Genomic DNA, 23,694 nt, shown 5'->3' with positions numbered 1-23,694 from the left:
CCATTGTCTTTTTGATGTCTAGTCAAAGAATTAAACATCGCTAAAAGTTGTCACAATATTGTTTCTATTAAGTATTAGAGTTTATTATCAAGGGAACAGTCCTCTCGATGGATTTTCCATGAAGAGTGCATTGGATAGAGGAAAGTCTGATCTATAATGAAAGCTGAAGATTTTTCTTAAAAAAAATCTTTAAAAAAACACCGTGAGAAATTATGGCATACAGGCTTTATTGGAGGAAACATTCTTTGAAATTTCTGTGATGAGTGGTTTTCATAAGGTATATTTTTATAAAGCTTATTTTTTCAAAGACAGAAAATATCGAGATAAAAAGTAATTGAAACTGCAGCACATAGTTCGGTTGAAATATGAAGAATCATTCTGCATTTCTTACTAAAACATGACGATTTTAACACTTTTATCCTAGAAGGTATGCTTCTATTAGATTATGTTTTTAGTTAAATTTTTGTGTATTTCCAGATAAATATTCAAATTTATGCAGATTCTATGCAACAGGTTCATGTAAGTAAAGATAATTGCCATTTATCACGTTTTTCTCTATTTAATCATTTATTTGGATGTTCTGTACCCATTATTGATAGATTACACGTTTATCTAAAGTCAGAGCTCGAGAAAAACTAGATTCAGTGTGTGAATTTAAGATGAGTAACGTTATTACTTTAAATTTAATTTATAAAGTTTTGGGTGAAAACTTTTGAGATCGCAGTACGCTTTATAGAATGGTCATTTCAAGCACGGTCACGATTAACAAGCATCAGGAACTTAAGTTTTGATATTTTTCACGACTTACCTATCGGTGGCATTCGGAAGCTGGACAGCGGATCGGCCGGGAAGTGGAACGGCCGCTGGCCGAAGGCGAAGTGGAACTGCTGCTGCTGCCCTGCAAACGAAACTAAGCATGAGAACAGAACAGTACCCATGATGGAAAGAGGATGGTATGAGAAGGTGGATATTTTTATAAGTAAAAAAAATCAATAACACACTCAAAAAATACAATCTATTAAAACCATGTGAAAATTCATGTAATTTGCTAAACTTTATACTAAAATTTGCACATATTAGCAAAAATAAGTGTTCTACTTCGCTCCATTCAATTAAAACGTATCTCTCACAAGAATCTAATCAAGTGAATGACGGCACCACATTGAGTGATTGGAAGCAGCTGGATGCTGTACGTGTCCGTCCAGGATTAAATGACGGATTGATGAATAAATGAACGATGATCGGTATTTTGACTGACGTAGGCAGATTTTGGTCCCAACTCTACACACTGCATGCAGGAATGTACTCCCCGGTCCTCAAAGTGTGACCAAATTATGTGGTCCCGTTTTCCATTGGCGGTTTCGTAGACTGGTTAGCAGCCTATTTTAGTCAAATACACTGATAGAAAAACTGTGATGAAATTTCACAGGAAAAATCGGGTTAAATGGGTTAAATTAAAGTTTCGAAATTTTAATAAAAATCTTCTTCATGGTTAATAAAAGATTGTTGGCAATTTTTTAATTAAGCTTGTTTTAACAGTGTCCACCCAACTAAATGATAATCAGATTTGCTGGCCCCAGGAACAATGTTCTCGATTCACTGTCTGCCGGGACACTGACTGACGACTGTTTCTGAAAACGATACACAAACACACAGACAGTTCATTGAGCACCCGGGACGGGGACCAGTGACATGTATCTGCGTTTTTCGAAAGCTGTCCGGATAATGGCAAATGTGCATCATTCTGCATTCTCGGCACCCGGAAGGCAACGCTTGTGGTTATGGAAATGAGTTTAGTAGAGCCTTCGTCCATTCGTTCGTGCGTTGATTTGGACTGCATGAACTCTGACTCAGAGAATTTGTCTCTGTCATCCCATGTCCCATTTTGTTCTGACGTCAACTATCAAAATACCGCGGTATCATTTCTAATAATCAGGTGTAATGAATTTCAGTTTTATATCTCTTATTCACGTTTTGTTAACAAAAAAAAACTGAAAAATGACAAAAATGACAACAATGACAAAGATGACAAAAATGACAAAAATGACAAAAATGACAAAAATGACAAAAATGACAAAAATGACAAAAATGACAAAAATGACAAAAATGACAAAAATGACAAAAATGACAAAAATGACAAAAATGACAAAAATGACAAAAATGACAAAAATGACAAAAATGACAAAAATGACAAAAATGACAAAAATGACAAAAATGACAAAAATGACAAAAATGACAAAAATGACAAAAATGACAAAAATGACAAAAATGACAAAAATGACAAAAATGACAAAAATGACAAAAATGACAAAAATGACAAAAATGACAAAAATGACAAAAATGACAAAAATGACAAAAATGACAAAAATGACAAAAATGACAAAAATGACAAAAATGACAAAAATGACAAAAATGACAAAAATGACAAAAATGACAAAAATGACAAAAATGACAAAAATGACAAAAATGACAAAAATGACAAAAATGACAAAAATGACAAAAATGACAAAAATGACAAAAATGACAAAAATGACAAAAATGACAAAAATGACAAAAATGACAAAAATGACAAAAATGACAAAAATGACAAAAATGACAAAAATGACAAAAATGACAAAAATGACAAAAATGACAAAAATGACAAAAATGACAAAAATGACAAAAATGACAAAAATGACAAAAATGACAAAAATGACAAAAATGACAAAAATGACAAAAATGACAAAAATGACAAAAATGACAAAAATGACAAAAATGACAAAAATGACAAAAATGACAAAAATGACAAAAATGACAAAAATGACAAAAATGACAAAAATGACAAAAATGACAAAAATGACAAAAATGACAAAAATGACAAAAATGACAAAAATGACAAAAATGACAAAAATGACAAAAATGACAAAAATGACAAAAATGACAAAAATGACAAAAATGACAAAAATGACAAAAATGACAAAAATGACAAAAATGACAAAAATGACAAAAATGACAAAAATGACAAAAATGACAAAAATGACAAAAATGACAAAAATGACAAAAATGACAAAAATGACAAAAATGACAAAAATGACAAAAATGACAAAAATGACAAAAATGACAAAAATGACAAAAATGACAAAAATGACAAAAATGACAAAAATGACAAAAATGACAAAAATGACAAAAATGACAAAAATGACAAAAATGACAAAAATGACAAAAATGACAAAAATGACAAAAATGACAAAAATGACAAAAATGACAAAAATGACAAAAATGACAAAAATGACAAAAATGACAAAAATGACAAAAATGACAAAAATGACAAAAATGACAAAAATGACAAAAATGACAAAAATGACAAAAATGACAAAAATGACAAAAATGACAAAAATGACAAAAATGACAAAAATGACAAAAATGACAAAAATGACAAAAATGACAAAAATGACAAAAATGACAAAAATGACAAAAATGACAAAAATGACAAAAATGACAAAAATGACAAAAATGACAAAAATGACAAAAATGACAAAAATGACAAAAATGACAAAAATGACAAAAATGACAAAAATGACAAAAATGACAAAAATGACAAAAATGACAAAAATGACAAAAATGACAAAAATGACAAAAATGACAAAAATGACAAAAATGACAAAAATGACAAAAATGACAAAAATGACAAAAATGACAAAAATGACAAAAATGACAAAAATGACAAAAATGACAAAAATGACAAAAATGACAAAAATGACAAAAATGACAAAAATGACAAAAATGACAAAAATGACAAAAATGACAAAAATGACAAAAATGACAAAAATGACAAAAATGACAAAAATGACAAAAATGACAAAAATGACAAAAATGACAAAAATGACAAAAATGACAAAAATGACAAAAATGACAAAAATGACAAAAATGACAAAAATGACAAAAATGACAAAAATGACAAAAATGACAAAAATGACAAAAATGACAAAAATGACAAAAATGACAAAAATGACAAAAATGACAAAAATGACAAAAATGACAAAAATGACAAAAATGACAAAAATGACAAAAATGACAAAAATGACAAAAATGACAAAAATGACAAAAATGACAAAAATGACAAAAATGACAAAAATGACAAAAATGACAAAAATGACAAAAATGACAAAAATGACAAAAATGACAAAAATGACAAAAATGACAAAAATGACAAAAATGACAAAAATGACAAAAATGACAAAAATGACAAAAATGACAAAAATGACAAAAATGACAAAAATGACAAAAATGACAAAAATGACAAAAATGACAAAAATGACAAAAATGACAAAAATGACAAAAATGACAAAAATGACAAAAATGACAAAAATGACAAAAATGACAAAAATGACAAAAATGACAAAAATGACAAAAATGACAAAAATGACAAAAATGACAAAAATGACAAAAATGACAAAAATGACAAAAATGACAAAAATGACAAAAATGACAAAAATGACAAAAATGACAAAAATGACAAAAATGACAAAAATGACAAAAATGACAAAAATGACAAAAATGACAAAAATGACAAAAATGACAAAAATGACAAAAATGACAAAAATGACAAAAATGACAAAAATGACAAAAATGACAAAAATGACAAAAATGACAAAAATGACAAAAATGACAAAAATGACAAAAATGACAAAAATGACAAAAATGACAAAAATGACAAAAATGACAAAAATGACAAAAATGACAAAAATGACAAAAATGACAAAAATGACAAAAATGACAAAAATATCAAAAATGACAAAAATGACAAAAATTACGAAAATTATTAAAATTAAAAAACTTTGTTCAAAATATCAAATCGAATTGGTTTGTATTTTTTTTAATTTTATTGCTCCTCAAAAAGTTGCTCTTCTTTCGTACATGGAACCTAGAATCCATTAATCAAAAGTAGCAGTGCTTTAATAATTAAAGCAAAGTACTGCGATACCAAACCCCACTCGTGACTTAAATCTGGGAAATCATGACAAGTGTCACCATTTTCAGAAAAAAAAGAGGCAAGAGACACAAAGCACAGAATGAGACAAAATTTTAGCAGCATAGTAGCAAGCACATATGCACGGATGATGACGTGCAGGAAAAAGTTTTTCCCTCTCTCTCTCTCTCTCTCTAGCTTGTGGTTTTCCCAAGCACTCGAACAGATGTTGTCTCGATTTTTCTTTTCCTCAACCCATTTCGACTTGAGGCTGCTTCCCTGAAATGACACTTTCAGATGCTGCTTCCCGGAGAAAACATATTTTATGTCTAATTTCTGTTTTTGCTGCTGTGTTTCCACCAGAAAGCGATGCAAAAAAAAAAGAAAAATATGTGGCATCAGAAAGCATCGAGCTGAAACCATATGTGATTTGTCTTTCCTGTCTTTCTGCTGTTCTCCACAATAATGGTGAAGCTAGTTTGCTTTTTTCCGTTATCCGGGATACGTGAAAATTGCACAATTTCAGGAATCATTATTTCTCCAAATTAAAGCGTGGAAAATGACCCAAACAATCGAAAAGGAGATTTTAAATGCGTTTTTCGTGACATTGAGACTCAACCAATTTTTAATTTAAGATTCATTTTGTTTTAGGAGGTAAAATCAACTGGGAGAATTTTTAACTTTTTTTTTATTTTTGAAAAGATAACAAATGTAATGCTCAAAAAGAAATATTGAACGGAAAATACAAACACACGAAAAGTACAATGTTGAAAATATCAGTTTATATCTAAGAAACCTGTTAAACTGTATATTTCGAATTGTGAGTCAACATTTTTTCGTACTCAGCTGTGTAACAGATTCTCAACTTACGACTTTTGTTTCAGCATTTTTTTCTGGATTCAAATTCTTTACTTCAAAATCTAAGAGGCAGAAATCGATCACTTGTTTCGGATTACCATTTTCAAATTCAATTTCGAATCAACCTCAATATCTGATGAATTTTGCACATCTTTTTTCAGAAGCCACAATGATGGGACCACTTTTACACAAAAAATATCATAAAATGAAACATAAAATTAAAGCTTATTAATGGGTTAAACAAAACTTCGAAGTGAGTATCAACTAGGATTGTTCGATCTTCAGTCAATGATTGAATCGACAAATCGATTCAAAACTAAATTGAAAATAATTGATTGGTCAAGGCTCAAAACCGATCCTTAAAAATGAAAAATTGTTGTAGAAAAGATTCTGAGATCGATCGAAGATCGATTAATCCTAGTATCAACTGTTATTATTCCAATATATATATATTAAAATTCAATAACAGTTTTGCCTTCAATACAAGAATTTTAAGAAGATTTTGAGAATAGGATTAAATATAAAAATAACAATTTGAAATTTATGCTGACATTTAAACTGTACAATCATCTATATTTTTTAGATAGGCCCAAACAAAAAACTACCCTGTGCAAAATTCCAGCTTAATCAACAAAGAAAATGCAAATGCACAACAAATAAGCACATTGATTTCTTTAACCATTTTTTAAAGGTATTTTAACGGCTATTTATCACGGATATTTTTAAGATAAAACGACTGTTTCTTCTGCAGTCGTTGTTGCTTAAAAAATCCGAGACTGATAGCCGTAAAAAGCCTTAAAAAATCAATTCAAATGAAATTCATAAATAAAACCATTTTCGTAATTGAGTAGGCAAACAGGTGAACTTGATTTGAATTGATTTTTTAAGGTTTTTAACGGCTATCAGTTTTGGATTTTTTAAGTAAATGGTTGTCACACGTAGTCAAAAAACTACGTTTTACCGAAACGATTCAAAATCAATCAGAGTCAATGTTTTAATTTATGTGATATTTGGTAAGTCGTTGATTAATTATTCAAAATGAACAAGAAATTTGCTAGAAAATAAATTTTATGCAGTATAGTCTGGCAAAATAAAGGTTGGATGATGGGAATAAGATTTATTATTAATATTGAAAGCACGAAGCATATACTTTTTTGCTTGACATTGCATATGAAACATGCTTCTTCAAATCATTTTTCGATTTTTTCATAGAGTGTTAAAAAAACGATGATCGATTTAAGAGAGCTGAATTAATATAATAAACAGTCAAACATTTTTAATTCTTTAGCGCGAAATTAGTAAATGAAAATTTGGAGCTCTGATTCTTTTGGAGTATCGGGGCCTGGATAGAACAAAATGTAGAAAATATGTTTTCTCATCAAAAAACTAGATTTCTAGGCTTACAAGAAGATTATTTTTCAAAACATAGAAATTGAGGATTGGAAACCCAAAGACAAACTTATTAATAATATAACAAAAAAATATAAAAAAGTTTCACTTAAAAAATTTAATTAAACTTAATAAACGGTTCATTAAATTTATTTGGAGATTAATACAAAAAATGATAATGAAAAAGATAAGTTTTTAATATTTCAGAAGGAAATTTTTCAATAAAAACATCTTGACATTTTAGAAACTTATACAAAAATAAAAATTAATTGACTACTCATGGAATCAGCATTTGGAGCCTTTGAACTCTAATCTTTTGTTAGATTTTGTCTGTCCCCTTTAGTTTGGTGATATGATGTTTTTTAAGTTTTAAAATGCAGTTGAGTTTTGAGTGCAATCAATCAGTGGTAATCGATAAGCTAACAAATCTATTTACATGAAAAAAAAACTGATCCTGAATTTGTTCATTATAGTTATTCAATTAAGGAATAATATTTTGAGAAACATATTTAAAAAATGGTCTTTAAAAGTTGGATTATACAGTTTTTAAAAATTTGAAAAAACAATCATCCCTAGTGACATTACTGAAGAAAGTTTGAAAAAAAGAATCCGGTCTGTAGGATTCAACATTTTTTTTTATGTTTGCTTTGAAAAATATCTAAAGTTTCAACTTGGTTGTAAACTTTTTAAAAAGACTGTTGAAATTCCCGGGGTTTGGGTAAAAAAATAAATAGCAATTCTAAAACTTTTTTCGCAGAAGTTGAAAGTTCTCGCGGACTTGAGGAAAATTGATATATTACCAAATTTGAGATATTGCCAAAAACCGCAAAATTTGTGTGAAAATCGCATGTTGTAAAAAAATTAAAAATAACTTAAGAAACCAATTTTGATGTCCCACTTATCTTAAAACTTTTTATAAAGAGGGTATGGTTCTCTGTGAACGTGAGTTTTTAGAAGCCCGTTAATTTGAAATGTGTTGCATTTTACCCCAGTTGACGGTATATCACTTAATCACAGTAAGAAGTTATATCTGAAAAATTTAATTTTTTTGATTTGTGAAATTTTTAAAGCCCTTTAACGATTTACGAAAACCTATTTTTCAAAATTTGCTACTTGTTTGCTGAAAAGCTATAACACAGCAAAAATTAAATTTAGGTAAATATTTTTTGGTGGCTGCGCTGTCTTTTCAGCGTTGCAAGTAGAATCGTTTTAAAAACTCATTGATAAAAGTGGCTTTATATGCGTTTTTTTGAGAATTTTGTTTACATTTTCAACATTCCAGGCTGAGATTTGTTTCTGCATAGGGAAATTTCACCGTTTGTTAGGATTACGTGCCGCTATTAGGCCAATCCCTTCTCCAATGATATGTTATCAGCAAGGTTGTTGTACAATCCTATAATTTCAAAGACTTTTTGGTAAATTCCGTCAAAAATGTAGGTTACAGTTTAAATTCCTAATTTTTTGAATTTGGATTTTACAAATACCAAAGATTTTAAAATCAATTTAGATACTCCTGAGGTAGAATTTTTATCGATGATCAATCGAAATCATGTTAGGATATTGGTAATGTAAATTGATATTATCCAAGGAAAATTAGGAAATTTGCTCATCATCAGTCTGCTGGTTATTTTTTTGATACGAAAAATGAAAAGACATGTAATCTAATGAAAAAAAAAAAATATTATGATTTGGACATTGTTGCTCCTCTGCTATTAAAAGAGCACAATAAGTGTTTAAAATGCTAGTAAACAGATCACCAATCCGATTGATTCAATAAATTCAAATGAATAAAAACAAGTAAAGTGCATATTTCAACAAGTCAACAGCATACCAGTTTTTCACGGCTTGTCAGGTTGCCCGGTTTTATCCGGACTTGCACAAATATTTGAGATAAAATTTTGTAATGATCCGTTCCGGCCCGATTGCCCGGATTTCGTTGAAAAAAGGCCCGGATTTTGCTCGGGTTCATTTAATTCACTAACAAAATCAGACTAAAAACTCAAATTTATATTTTTTAAATTTTGTCTTCAAGAACTATTTTTTAAGCAAATTTATTCCAAATAACAATGGAGGGTAATGTAAAAGCCTATAAAACGATTTATCAACTGCTGATATATGTAGTTGACAAAAATGTGTTTAAAGTGTATTTTTACAAATTTTTGTTGAATTATTCCTGAGGTTTAACCAAATTTTCCCGGATCTGGCCAGATTAAGCGTTGAAAATTTTGAAATCCAATACTCAGAATTTGCCATGTTTTAGATAAAATAGCTCGGATTTGGCCGGTCCGGAAACGTGCGAGAAATTTTTGCAACTTTGTTTCAACAATTTATCTTAGGAAAAAGTGAAGAATAATCATTCAATTTGAGAACAGATTCGTACAAGTAAATTGCTCATCCCTGGATCAATTAAAACCTTAAATAGAAATGAGTATTAACGAGGATAGTTAAAAGCTCAGATCTCTTAGCTCTCGATTTGAAAGGTAACAATATGATGTTAAAATTCTGCACAAGCTGGATCTAAGATGCTGAATATTTACATAGAAAAAAAAATCACTAGATTGAAAGACCGAATCGGAAAAACAGGTCTAATCGACTTTCCCGAGGCTCAAATACTGATTCAAAAAAATTTATCCAAGATCGACTAATCATAGTATTAGCAATCATTTGTTCAAAATCTATATGAAAATCTAAGAAAGATGTAGCTTTGAAAATTTAAATTCCAAACCAATTTTGAGGTAAGGATTAGAGTGTCACAAATGACCCGACATTTGAAAAAGCTATGCGCTGCTGGCTTCAATTAATTCTAGGCCTAGTACAAGGTCTCATGCCCAATTTGGGCCATATTGGATCAAGGCAAGGGGTCGCTCAATGAGCTTAAAGATTGTATGGTATTTTGGAACATTTTGTTCGGGAAAAATACGAAAATCCAGTTTTTCATGAATAACTTTAGTCCCCTCCGGCCGATTTCTTTTAAATCCGGTTTTTCTCAAAGCAAATATTTTATCCGAAGACTGCATTTCTTGATCTTCAAAATTATCAAAATATAACTAAACGACAACTTAAAAAAAAATCAACTGCTTGGTAAGTGAAAAAGTAAGACAAAAACGCTGAGTTCATATGTATATCAAAAACATCAAAATGAGTCTGTTTGTGGAGTAAACTGAACACCTTCCTGGGGCATTATAGACACCATGTTGCCCTTCATCAAAACATCCTCAAGGCTACTTTTGTGGTTTTTAAAAAACATTCTGCATTTTTTAAAAAAAATCAACTTTTTTCAAATGTAAGTTTTTTGAACAACAGTTTTTTAGAAATTTAACCAGATTTGTCTTAACACAGATAAACTTAAAATGAAAAAAAAAACAAAAGTTTTCTAGTTGAAAAAATTTTGGTGTTCTCATCCAAAACCGTTTTTTAAAAAGACTTTTAAACTTTAAAAAAGTTGTTTCAAAGTATTTTTATTTATTTGTGAGTAGTTCCTTTTAAAGAAAAACATTGTGCGTTTAATAAGTTTTGGATTGGAGAGGATATTTCAATAATTTGTTTTTTTTTTTCAATATTCCATAGTTTTATTTCGTACGTCAACCTTGTATTGGTTCGAAACAACAAATTTCTTTAAAATTCAGTTTAGACGGACCTCATTTTTCAATTTATAGCAGTAGTGCCTTGAGTATTTTACATATATACCTAATTCAATCCACGTAAAAGTTCTTTTTTCCAAACGCAATAATCGTTCTCATTCATTCGTTTAAGCTACTGAAAGTACAAAAAGGTCAACTCCCACGGGAAATCGAACAGAACCATCAACAAATCTGGAATCCTCTCCTTCATATTTGTTCGGGTCAAACATTTCTGAACCGACACCGGAACGGCACCGATGCGGATATGAAATTAAATTATACAAATCAACAACCTTCCATATCTTCCGTTTTTAGCCTTATTCGAAAGGACCTAACCCAACATTGAAAATTCAGAAGCCATGACTTCGGCAGGCAAACAAAATTTTGGCTCGACTAATTGCCGGGTGTTATAATTCATACTTCCCCATGTAAAGGATTTCTGTTCGTCCTTTTTTCCTACTTCAAACAAATCAACACCAACCTTGGAAAAATTAAAACCAGAACACACTCCAAACCAAAATCAAAACCGTCTAAATGGGATACTTACGTGTTTTGGATCGGGGCTCCCGAGGTCCATCGACGGTCACCTTGATGGCCTTATTGTAGGTGGCCACTTGTGGAGGGCTGGTCGATATCATGATGGTGAGGGTGAAACTTTTTCCTGGAGGTTTTCCGTTGTAAAATGTGAAATCGGGGAGGAAAGAAAGGTTAACTTCTTATGTTTTGTTTGTCAGAGGGTTGGAACATATTTTGGAAATACTTCTCTAGAATGAAGTTGTTCGATTGAGATAAAAATTAATCACGGACATAACCTCAACATTATGGGTGATGAAAATTCCTAAACAGAAACATTGCCACCTGTTTTCTATCTGTTTAGGAATTGCCATCGGTTGGTTTCTTGATGAATCATTATTGTAATGTTGAGGTCATGATTTTGACAACAAATTAATTACTTGATAAATTTAACAAAAACAAAACACGAAAAAAATTATAATCGAATAACAAAAATATTAGGAAATTCAATATGAAATGATAACTTTAACATTCAACAATCCTTAAACGATTTTTGCATTCCTTTTGTGTCCTTTTCAAAACAAAATTGGGATTGTTTTTTTTTTTTAATTTGGAACAAGTTCAACAAATTTTAATGCCAAATTAACAATGTTCAATGAGCTCAAAAAAAGGAAATAAGTAGTTTTTAAAAACTTTTGAGATTAACTGAAGGCAGCTTTGGATATTTTTTAAACATTTTTGAGAAAATTTAAAGACAGTTTTGAATGTCGCAAAATTTTCACTAAAAACTTTAAACATCTTAAGTCATAGTTGAGATATTTATATTTTATTCCTTAAGAGTTTACAAAATAAATCCAGACAATTTTGACACTTTTGATAATTTTGACAATTTTGACAATTTTGACAATTTTGACAATTTTGACAATTTTGACAATTTTGAAAATTTTGACCATTTTAACAATATTGTTTATTTTGACAATTTTGACAATTTTGACAATTTTGACAATTTTGACAATTTTGACAATTTTGACAATTTTGAAAATTTTGACAATTTTGACAATTTTGACAATTTTGACAATTTTGACAATTTTGACAATTTTGACAATTTTGACAATTTTGACAATTTTGACAATTTTGACAATTTTGACAATTTTGACAATTTTGACAATTTTGACAATTTTGACAATTTTGACAATTTTGACAATTTTGACAATTTTGACAATTTTGACAATTTTGACAATTTTGACAATTTTGACAATTTTGACAATTTTGACAATTTTGACAATTTTGACAATTTTGACAATTTTGACAATTTTGACAATTTTGACAATTTTGACAATTTTGACAATTTTGACAATTTTGACAATTTAGACAATTTTGACAATTTTGACAATTTTGACAATTTTGACAATTTTGACAATTTTGACAATTTTGACAATTTTGACAATTTTGACACTTTTGACAATTTTGACAATTTCGACAATTTTGACAATTTTGACAATTTTGACAATTTTGACAATTTTGACAATTTTGACAATTTTGACAATTTTGACAATTTTGACAATTTTGACAATTTTGACAATTTTGACAATTTTGACAATTTTGACAATTTTGACAATTTTGACAATTTTGACAATTTTGACAATTTTGACAATTTTGACAATTTTGACAATTTTGACAATTTTGACAATTTTGACAATTTTGACAATTTTGACAATTTTGACAATTTTGACAATTTTGACAATTTTGACAATTTTGACAATTTTGACAATTTTGACAATTTTGACAATTTCGACAATTTTGACAATTTTGACAATTTTGACAATTTTGACAATTTTGACAATTTTGACAATTTTGACAATTTTGACAACTTTAACAATTTTGACAATTTTGACAATTTTGACAATTTTGACAATTTTGACAATTTTGACAATTTTGACAATTTTGACAATTTTGACAATTTTGACAATTTTGACAATTTTGACAATTTTGACAATTTTGACAATTTTGAAAATTTTGACAATTTTGACAATTTTGACAATTTTGACAATTTCGACAATTTTGACAATTTTGACAATTTTGACAATTTTGACAATTTTGACAATTTTGACAATTTTGACAATTTTGACAATTTTGACAATTTTGACAATTTTGACAATTTTGACAATTTTGACAATTTTGACAATTTCGACAATTTTGACAATTTTGACAATTTTGACAATTTTGACAATTTTGACAATTTTGACAATTTTGACAATTTTGACAATTTTGACAATTTTGACAATTTTGACAATTTTGACAATTTTGACAATTTTGACAATTTTGACAATTTTGACAATTTTGACAATTTTGACAATTTTGACAATTTTGACAATTTTGACAATTTTGACAATTTTGACAATTTTGACAATTTTGACAATTTTGACAATTTTGACAATTTTGACAATTTTGACAATTTTGACAATTTTGACAATTTTGACAATTTTGACAATTTTGACAATTTTGACAATTTTGACAATTTTGACAATTTTGACAATTTCGACAATTTTGACAATTTTGACAATTTTGACAATTTTGACAATTTTGACAATTTTGACAATTTTGACAATTTTGACAATTTTGACAATTTTGACAATTTTGACAATTTTGACAATTTTGACAATTTTGACAATTTTGACAATTTTGACAATTTTGACAATTTTGACAATTTTGACAATTTTGACAATTTTGACAATTTTGACAATTTTGACAATTTTGACAATTTTGACAATTTTGACAATTTTGACAATTTTGACAATTTTGACAATTTTGACAATTTTGACAATTTTGACAATTTTGACAATTTTGACAATTTTGACAATTTCGACAATTTTGACAATTTTGACAATTTTGACAATTTTGACAATTTTGACAATTTTGACAATTTTGACAATTTTGACAATTTTGACAACTTTAACAATTTTGACAATTTTGACAATTTTGACAATTTTGACAATTTTGACAATTTTGACAATTTTGACAATTTTGACAATTTTGAAAATTTTGACAATTTTGACAATTTTGACAATTTTGACAATTTCGACAATTTTGACAATTTTGACAATTTTGACAATTTTGACAATTTTGACAATTTTGACAATTTTGACAATTTTGACAATTTTGACAATTTTGACAATTTTGACAATTTTGACAATTTCGACAATTTTGACAATTTTGACAATTTTGACAATTTTGACAATTTTGACAATTTTGACAATTTTGACAATTTTGACAATTTTGACAATTTTGACAATTTTGACAATTTTGACAATTTTGACAATTTTGACAATTTTGACAATTTTGACAATTTTGACAATTTTGACAATTTTGACAATTTTGACAATTTTGAAGATTTTGACAATTTTGACAATTTTGACAATTTTGACAATTTTGACAATTTTGACAATTTTGACAATTTTGACAATTTTGACAATTTTGACAATTTTGACAATTTTGACAATTTTGACAAATTTGACAATTTTGACAATTTTGACAATTTTGACAATTTTGACAATTTTGACAATTTTGACAATTTTGACAATTTTTATAATTTTATTAATATTGTTTATTTTTACAATTTGGAAAGTTTTGACATTTTTGAAAGATTTTTTACTTTGTGTTTCGTATTTTATAAATTTTTGTTGGTGAAGCTGTCGGAAAAAAATCATGTGATGAATTCCAATTTAAAGTTCATAAGTCCGGTCAAACCTTCCTCTTCTTTAAATTTTCTACTTTGAACCCAAAATCTCAACCCTTTCCGGGCAGCTCGAAATATTTTCTATACATACATAAAATTATTTAACCTTCCTTTGTTCCAGCAGACCGGAACGAGACGCGTCGCCAACGATTTCCCCCAGAAGAATGGAAATTTGGTGGCTCGAGGAGGTGAGGCGATTAATTTAATTTCTTTCATTTAGAATCCTTTTTTTTGTTATAATGTGTGTGAGAGACCTTTTTTGTTGCTTAATTTCTACCTTTTTGGGATCCTTTGCTCATATGAGAGGGTCCGTTTGAAAAATGGAGCAAATTCAAAATAGGAAATTTCGGAGGACGGAAACGTCGGCGTCGCCAATTGTTTCAAGTCGAAAACATACGTGACACTTTTTGAATAATTTCTTCACCGGTGCTCGTCGTCGTTCTCATCCTTGCTCGGTCCGGATTATCTTGGAGAAAGAGTTTTGTCCCCATATCCTTCTGATGTCTGGACCAGCCTCAGGATGTGAGTCGTTTGTCTATCAATTTGGGAAGAACATTAAGCATGTGGAAAATGTGCTACAGATGTTCGTTCCCGATAATTAATCTTCTATTCAAGATTAATGAGCATCAGCAATTGGCGTAGACAACACAGCCCGTTGTCATGTTAATCAATTTAAAGCTATTTTTTCCATTCCTCCGTCCAAGTTTCGTTCGGATAGTTTCGTCCAATTTAATTTCATTAACTATCTTTTATTGAAAACTTTCACTGCCCACAAAATAGTTGCTAGAAATAACGCCGGCTTGAGAAATAATAAAATCGTTTCCAAGATATTTAAATTTAATGGCAAAAATATTTTCCATTCCGCTTGCTCCGGAAACTCCGGACAGCGACAAACTATAGTGAAATTCTTCCTTCCAAAAGTAGCTCGGATAAAAACTCCAAAGAGATAACATCGGAACGGTTGATTTTTATTAAAATTCCCAGTTGTGGTTTTTCTTCGCCATCAGCGAATCAAGCAGTCGGCTATTTTTCGGGAAGAATCTCTAACGGATCGGATGGGGGAAAATTATATTATTGAAAAATAATCGCAACCCACCGAACAGCGCTATCGGCTATCGAGATTATAATCAGAGCATTTTTCGGCTAGATTAACGGCTACAAAAATTTATGGATATTTGAACTCTTGCTTAGTGGGAAAAACATTGGAAACTATCTCATTGTTTGTGGCAAGGCCTCAACTGCTGCGTCGTTCGCTCCATCCTGGAATATGCATACCTATTTTGTCCAATTAAACCTTAAGATGAACATATGATCCGTTGATATGTTGAAAAAAAAAACAAATAAACAAATAATCTGATGTCATGAGCAATCATCAATGCTAAATATTCCCAGAAAACATGAAATCGTATCAGAGAAGATGTTGTTTACAATGGTGTTGCGAATTGCAATGCCAACTGCATAGTGAAAAGATCGTATAAAACGTCGGCTGAAGTCAGTTTAAATCGGATATGGTAGAAAGTCCGCCATGTTTGTAAATTTTGAAATGATTTTGCTCCCGCACGGGCTTCAAGTGAGAGAATCATCCTCATGTTTCGTCTGCAACCAGCAGTGCATCCAGATGGCTTAAAATGAGAGAACAGGAAAACATTGTCGCTGGTAATGATTTTAAGGCTACGAGAGCCAAATCTTGCGCTCTCTTGCATTCTTCCGATAAGAACGAATAAGGTGTCGGATAACTTGGATGTCGGATAAGCCAGCTAGCATTAGGATGTTTTATTATGGTTTAGTTATGGCATTTTTGTGCAACTTGTTTTATGACGGTTTAATTATGGTCTTGCAAAATGCTTATATTCTTGAATGGACCATATGTTTACAGATAGTTTTGAAAACGCTTATTAAGCTTTTATTAAACATACTGTTTTACTCATACATACTCTTTTTAAAGAGTTATGAAAGCACTGTTTTAACCTAAAAAAAACACAAACTTAGAAATTTGCTCCAAGCATTCTTATGCATGTTCTATAATAGCACTCAGTGCCTGATTATTAAACCGGCATAAAACTAAGTGACAGTTCTCGATCAAGATGTCAAAACAGGACACGCTGAAATGAGATACCACATATTTGAATTGGAATTCTCATTTTTACACATTTTTGATCAGTTATGTGAAAAGGCTAAGCTAAGCCATCTTGGCTTTCAATATGGCATCGGATAACAAAATTCAACTGATCGACTGATCGTTGTGTTTTTTCTTGGGAAATTCCGGCTTGCAGTCTTTTTAAGAGCGAAAACGATTTTTGTTTTATGTATCCAACGTTTCAATCCATTTTGGATCTTCTTCAGGAACCAAAAAGTGTCGGTTTTGCTCCAAAATAGATTGCAGGCAGAAATTTCCCAACACAAAAGCCGCCTTATTGGATTGATGCTGGCGTTAGATAGCGAAAGCCGACTTCTTCTAGTTAAATCCTTTCACTCAATACCTATATTGTGGGGATTGCATGTGGTTTTCAGTGGTTAAAATCATTGGAGTTCAGTGGAAGCCGCCATCTTGGATTTCAAGATGGCGTTTGATAGCAAACTTCGACTTCTACTCGTTTAGCCCTTTCAATCAATACCCAAATTGTGGGAGCTTCATGCGATTTTAAGTGATTAACAGCATTTTAAGGTTCAATGGAAGCCGCCATCTTGGATTTCAAGATGGCGTCTTTAAGAGAAATTCGACTTAAACTGCTCAAGCCAATTTAGCCAATGAATTGTGAGAATGTTGAGGCAATTTTAAGAGATTTTCAGTAACTAAAATTATTTTAATGTTCAGTGGAAACCGCCATCTTGGATTTCAAGATGACGTCTGATAGCTAAATTTGTTTTCTTCTCGTTGACTCTTTTCAACCTTTACCAAGATTGTGGGAGTTTTATGCGATTTTCATTGATTAACAGCATTTTAAAGTTCAGTACAAGCCGCCATCTTGGATTTCAAAATGGCATCCGATAGTTAAATTCGACTTCTTCTAGTTAAGCCCTTTCACCAAATACCCGTATTGTTGGGCTTTCTAGAGATTTTCAGTGATTAACAGCATTTTAAAGTTCAGTTGAATATAGGATAGCGGAATTCGACTTCAACTAGTGAAGCTACTTCTCTCAATCAAGGATGGTGATTGGCGAATAAATCGACGAACATAAAATGATTCTCTCACTCTCTGAGGTAACCCGTTCCCCGAACGCAATCGAAAAAATTACACACGATGGCACTCAGTGAGTGAACCAATCGGACTTTCCGGCCAACCTCTTTAGTTCATTCAGGAGACGAATGGGTTGCCTGTCTGCCATCCTATGATCCAATCATCAAGCGATTGCTTTGGAAGATGATTCTGCACAGAAGAATCGCAGACGAAAATTATCAGCCAGCCATTGATGATTGCAATTCTTTCGACCGCATCCGATCATTCGTTCTGCTTGCAAAGTTGGTTTTGCTACAGTTTGGTTGCCTGCGTTCGGGCGCTTTTGAAAGTAGCTCGAGTTAGGTAGATCCTTTTTTATTGGGAGCAGTATCAATATCAACACATTTGATATGTTGTTTGGAGTAAGAAATTGATAATTCAGAAACTATTCGTATCAAAACCGCTTTAAAGTTAAATACAACCCATTTTAGATTTTTAGAAATGTGTACACATGAGCTTAAGAGATGCTTCCATTTTCATTATCGGTGAAAAAAAATCTCTAATTATTAACTTTGAATACTTTAATACTTTTTTGTGTATCCTTCCGTTTTCAAATGTTTTCGTTATCATGTATTGTTAAATTATGAAAAAAAAAGTTTCAAGTCATTAAGCAAGTCCAAAGCTTCATCTAGAATGATTCGAGACAAGAAACAATTGATCATGAGCATATAATTTGAAAAAAAAAATTGTCCTAGCGTCTCAAGCCCAAGGTTTCCAAAAAAATTCTGTGTTTTTGATAAAAAAAAAATCTTGAATTCTGTGATTTGAACCAAAACTTCTGTGATGGTTTTCTGTGCCGCTTTTTAGTTCATTGAAAAAATCAAGTGGAACATCAACAAATTGCAAATTGCTTACAGTTTTAAGAGAAAAAAATAATTTACATTACTTTGTTTTCATATTTTCATAAATTATAGTCAGAGATAGAAAGTTGAGAATGACATAAAAATTTATAATTTTGAAAATCTGAACAAAAATTAGAAAATCTGTGAATTTTATGATCTGTGACACCGATTCTATGAGGAAATTTTGCTCAAAATTAAGTGATAATATAGATTGTTCTGAGATTTAGGAAACCTTGCTCAATCCTCTAAGTTTATAACAGGACCGACAACTCTATCAAGAGATATTCCATTCACTATTTTTTAAAACTGTTGAATTGTGTTTTGAATGTGTGGCAGGACTTTTAATAAAGCATTGGATATATTGTAATTTTAGTGAAATTTTTTGTCAAAGTTTTGTCATATTTTTTGCATATTTTCAGGACTTTTTTTTGGGTATTATATTGTCATTTAAGTGAAAAATTGTCGTCATAGTTTCGTCATTTGTTTTAAATATTTTTCATATTTTTGTCATAACTTTGTCATGTTTCCATATTTGTTGAATTTTCGTCAAAGTTATTATAGATTTTTTTTTTTTTTTGTAGAGAAATGAATCCAACTTAGATGAAATTTCAGGGACTAGATAAGAGAAAATCGATGTTGAAAAACATGCGAAAAAAATTCGCCTTGTCTCCCGGTGAGACTTGAACCCACATCTTGCGCCTCTCCGGGGCCCATGTATTAACATTCTACTACAGGAGACCAACCTGGCGTATGAATATTATACTGGTTGAGTGTCGATGTCTGTCAAGTCTCACCGGGAGACAAGGCGAATTTTTTTCGCATGTTTTTCAACATCGATTTTCTCTTATCTAGTCCCTGAAATTTCATCTAAGTTGGATTCATTTCTCTACAAAAAAAGTTTCGCTGACTGAATGTTTGAGTCAAGACCCATCTCTGGGTCGCAATTTAAAAATGTTATTATAGATAATATAGCAAAAAGATTATTGTCATATGTTACTAATTTTGTCATATTTTTTCATAATTTTGTCATATTTTGACCACAGTTTTCAAATTTTTGTCATTGAGTTGTCAATTATTTTCAACATTTTTGTTAATTTTTTTTTGCAAATTTTTTTTTTTAATTTAGCGATAGATTGGTCAAAAGTTTATCATATTTTCATCATAAGTTTTTCATATATTTACCACATTTGTAAAATTTTTGTTATAGTGTTGTTATATTTTTATCAAAATTTAGCCTTTTTAGTTTTTGAAAATTTTGCGTCTTAAAATTCAAAAAAAATTGTCGGATTTTGTCTATCACTTCTAGTTTTGGTTAAAATTTTTCAGGTTCGGCTGAAATCGATCATTGATAAATGATAAACAAACAAGCGTACATGAAAACTTAAAGATGTTTTTGAATCATTTAATTATACCTCATTGATCAATAAGAAGATCTTTCATAAATTTTCTTGTTTCAGAGATACAACACTTCAAGAAAAAAATTACATTATACATTTTAAAGAAAACCCAAAAGATTTGATTACAGGTATTCCTAACATTATTCAAGGAAGTCATTGAATATTTGAACTCATTCAACAATTTTGTAAAAGACTACGAAATGATTTGACATATAGTTATGTTTTGAAATACATATATCAAAGATTCTGTCCAGTTAACATTTTCTTTAAAACTTGGTCAAAATACCCGTTTTTGCCGATTTGGACAAAATATTCAAAAAGATAATTTTAATAACTTTTCTCTCAGAAGTCAAAATTTCTAGCGGTCTTGAGAAAGTTGCCTATTGACACCTTCATTTTCAAAATATGTATTGATAATGTTCTATAGCAAGGGTGAGCTACCTTTTGAACCAACGGGCCGATTTATATTTGAAATCTTGTCGACGGGCCGCACATAAAATAACTTTTTTTTTAATTAACAGAGCTTCACGTAATTTTTTATAACTCAAAATTTTTGGCGAAAATCAATCTGAAACAGCAATGATAAAACGAATACACGCGCTCAAAAACAGAAATTCAATAAGACTTTTTAAATACCCGACATTGAAAAGGTACAGCTTTGTCATTTTTCAATTCTCTCAAGTTTCTATAGCACTTCTTGGCGAACATTCGTTCTTACAACATTCTTGTTCAAACCGATGATACTATTCGCCAACACTTCCATTTAAAAATCTTCTGGAGCTTACCACGGTGATATCTAAGAGTATGATAATTAAATTTTTAAAGAAATCACAGTCTTCTTAGCGTTGGACGTTGAATTCTGTGATTTTTTTTTTCCAAAATAAAAAATTGTCCTCAAAGCCTAGATTTCTACAAACGTTAAAAAACCCGTTTTTTAAATTTAAGTTCTGTATTGGATCATTGCATTCAGATGTTGAGCAAGGTTTGTGAAATCACAGAGAAATGTTCAATTTCACATATTTTTAAGCAACTATCTTCAAAAAAACATTCTTGATATTAGAATATTTACCAACATTTTTATCATTCTAAATCTTAATTAGATATCATTTCGAAAGAATTTTATAGCTTTATTTTGACTCTGGTAATGTGGATAGCTAATTATAAGTGAAATAACTCAATTTACCGATGTTTGTGATATAGTTTCTATCAAATTTCTGGAAAAAGATCGATCAGGAAATCGTCAAAGATATTTTGAGTGGAATTACAGAATTTCAGATATCTATTGTTTTTTTAAATCAAGAACTAATAACTTTTGTGGGTGTATTCATGTTGATAAACAATCTAAAATTGTTCACCTAGGGTTGGTTATTTTAATTTCGTAATTCTCGTCAATAATAAGAAATAAAAAATTCTTCACAAGTTTTTGGTTGAATTTTTATTTGCCAGTATTTGAATTCTCTTATATTTTTTGCACCTAGGAAATGGAATTTTATTGCCTTGTGTTATCAATTACTTGACTCAAAATAGAATATTATCCCAACTAGACCGAACATTCATTTTAGTGTTTACATCAAATTTTTAACTTATTTATCTAAGATATAAATTTTTTATCTCTCTTGGTAATTTAATCAGTTTTCTCTTTCAAAAATATGAAAGATCATAAAAAAATATGTTGCGAAGATATCAAATGTCTACCGTGTACCGTTTGGCCGCAATTAATTTTTTTGTAAAACTCTGTGTGCGACGATTGAAAGATATCTGAACGAACGGCGGGCCAATCATTTGCCGATCCGATTCCTTCTTTCAGTTGAACCTGTTGGATCGGATCAGCGAACGAACATCTGGAGCCAGGAAAGTCGATGATTGCATCAAAGCATGATGCAAACCTGCCCGTACGCAAGCACACAACGTTCAAAACCAGCAGCATTTACAGATAGACTCGATCAACGTTACTCTTTTTCCCCCAGCGTTCGGTTCAGACAAAGATTCGTGAGATCCGAAAGAGCGCTTGAGTGAAGCGTTGAAGAGTGTATCGCGATTGAGTGAGCGAGTGGATTTTGACCATACTTGCTCTCAATACTCATATAGTTACATTTGATTCTCAGTGATTAACAGTATTTCAAAGTTCAGCGGAAGCCGCCATCTTGGTTTTCAAGATAGCGTCGGAAAGAAAAGAAATCGACTTCTACTCGTTAAGCATTTGGGGGTCCAAATTCGAGTAAGAAATGCGCGTTCACTGTTTGACGTAAACTTAATTAGGCCGGAACAAATTTCAAATCCTTCTTTTGTCACTCGGAGTTGGGACATCGCGAGGGGGGGGGGGGGGGACAATAAAAAAATGCGAAAAACAAATAAATTGGAATAAATTGCACGGAAGCTTGTATGCAACAAAAATTTATATTATATTGTTGCACAAAACCTATAAACCTATAAACCTATAATCAAGTATCGAATAATTCAAAGAAATCAAGAAAACAAAAGGTGAAATAACTCCCATCTTCTTAAATTTAATTTTTAGTCTTGTAAACTTTCAGATATCGGAATTTTTTATAGGAATTTACATAAATAACCTCAAACTTTATTTATTTTCCCCTTCGAGTTTTTGGAAATTTCAAAGGGGGTGGGGGGGGAGTGGGTGGGCGACAAAAGAAGAAATTGATATTTGTTCCAGCCTTATTACTAGTTATTATGTACAACTATTGGCTATTTATACTGTTTGGTGTGTTTGTGTGTGTGAGAGATCGAATGTGTATTGTATGCTATTGTACATGCAGGCGATTGTATGTTAATGCTATTGTTGTTCGCTATTGTCTGCTGTCGCTGTCGACTGTCTTCAGCTGTTGTTGTTGTTGGTAACCGGCTATGTTCTGTCGCCGGTAGTTGGCTGCTACCTGCTATTGCGTGTCGCTGATTGGCTGACGCAGTTGTCGTGTCGCTGATTGGCTGACGCATGTCTGGGTGTCGAATGTTCTCGATGAGTGGAATGTTCTGGTTAGTTCGATGTGATGACGTAAGAAGGGAACGGCGGTAAAGTACGCCACAAGCCCTTTCACCCAACACGCATATAGTGGTGGTTTAATGCGACTTTTTATCATTTACAGCATTTAAAGTTGAGTGGAAGCCGCCATCTTGGATTTCTAGATGGCGTCAGATAGCTTAATTCGACTTCAACT

At 30.7% G+C, this 23,694-nt stretch overlaps 1 protein-coding gene across 5 annotated transcripts in view; it reads right to left on the bottom strand.

The window, feature by feature from the left end:
- Positions 1-23,694, bottom strand: part of LOC129754664 (protein lozenge) — a 168,563-nt gene that overhangs the window by 8,581 nt on the left and 136,288 nt on the right. For 4 of the 5 annotated variants that reach the window (XM_055750849.1, XM_055750868.1, XM_055750877.1 and 1 more), the window contains 2 exons: positions 11,363-11,476; positions 809-910 (listed from right to left, as the gene is read on the bottom strand). In XM_055750849.1, the coding sequence (XP_055606824.1) occupies positions 809-910; positions 11,363-11,476 (216 nt within the window). The remainder of the gene's footprint in view (positions 1-808; positions 911-11,362; positions 11,477-23,694) is intronic. The other variant, XM_055750884.1, reaches the window with a different exon arrangement.

This window comes from Uranotaenia lowii, chromosome 1 (assembly GCF_029784155.1).
Source record: "Uranotaenia lowii strain MFRU-FL chromosome 1, ASM2978415v1, whole genome shotgun sequence".
NCBI lineage: Eukaryota > Metazoa > Arthropoda > Insecta > Diptera > Culicidae > Uranotaenia > Uranotaenia lowii.
This window is presented reverse-complemented; position numbering and strand designations above follow the sequence as displayed.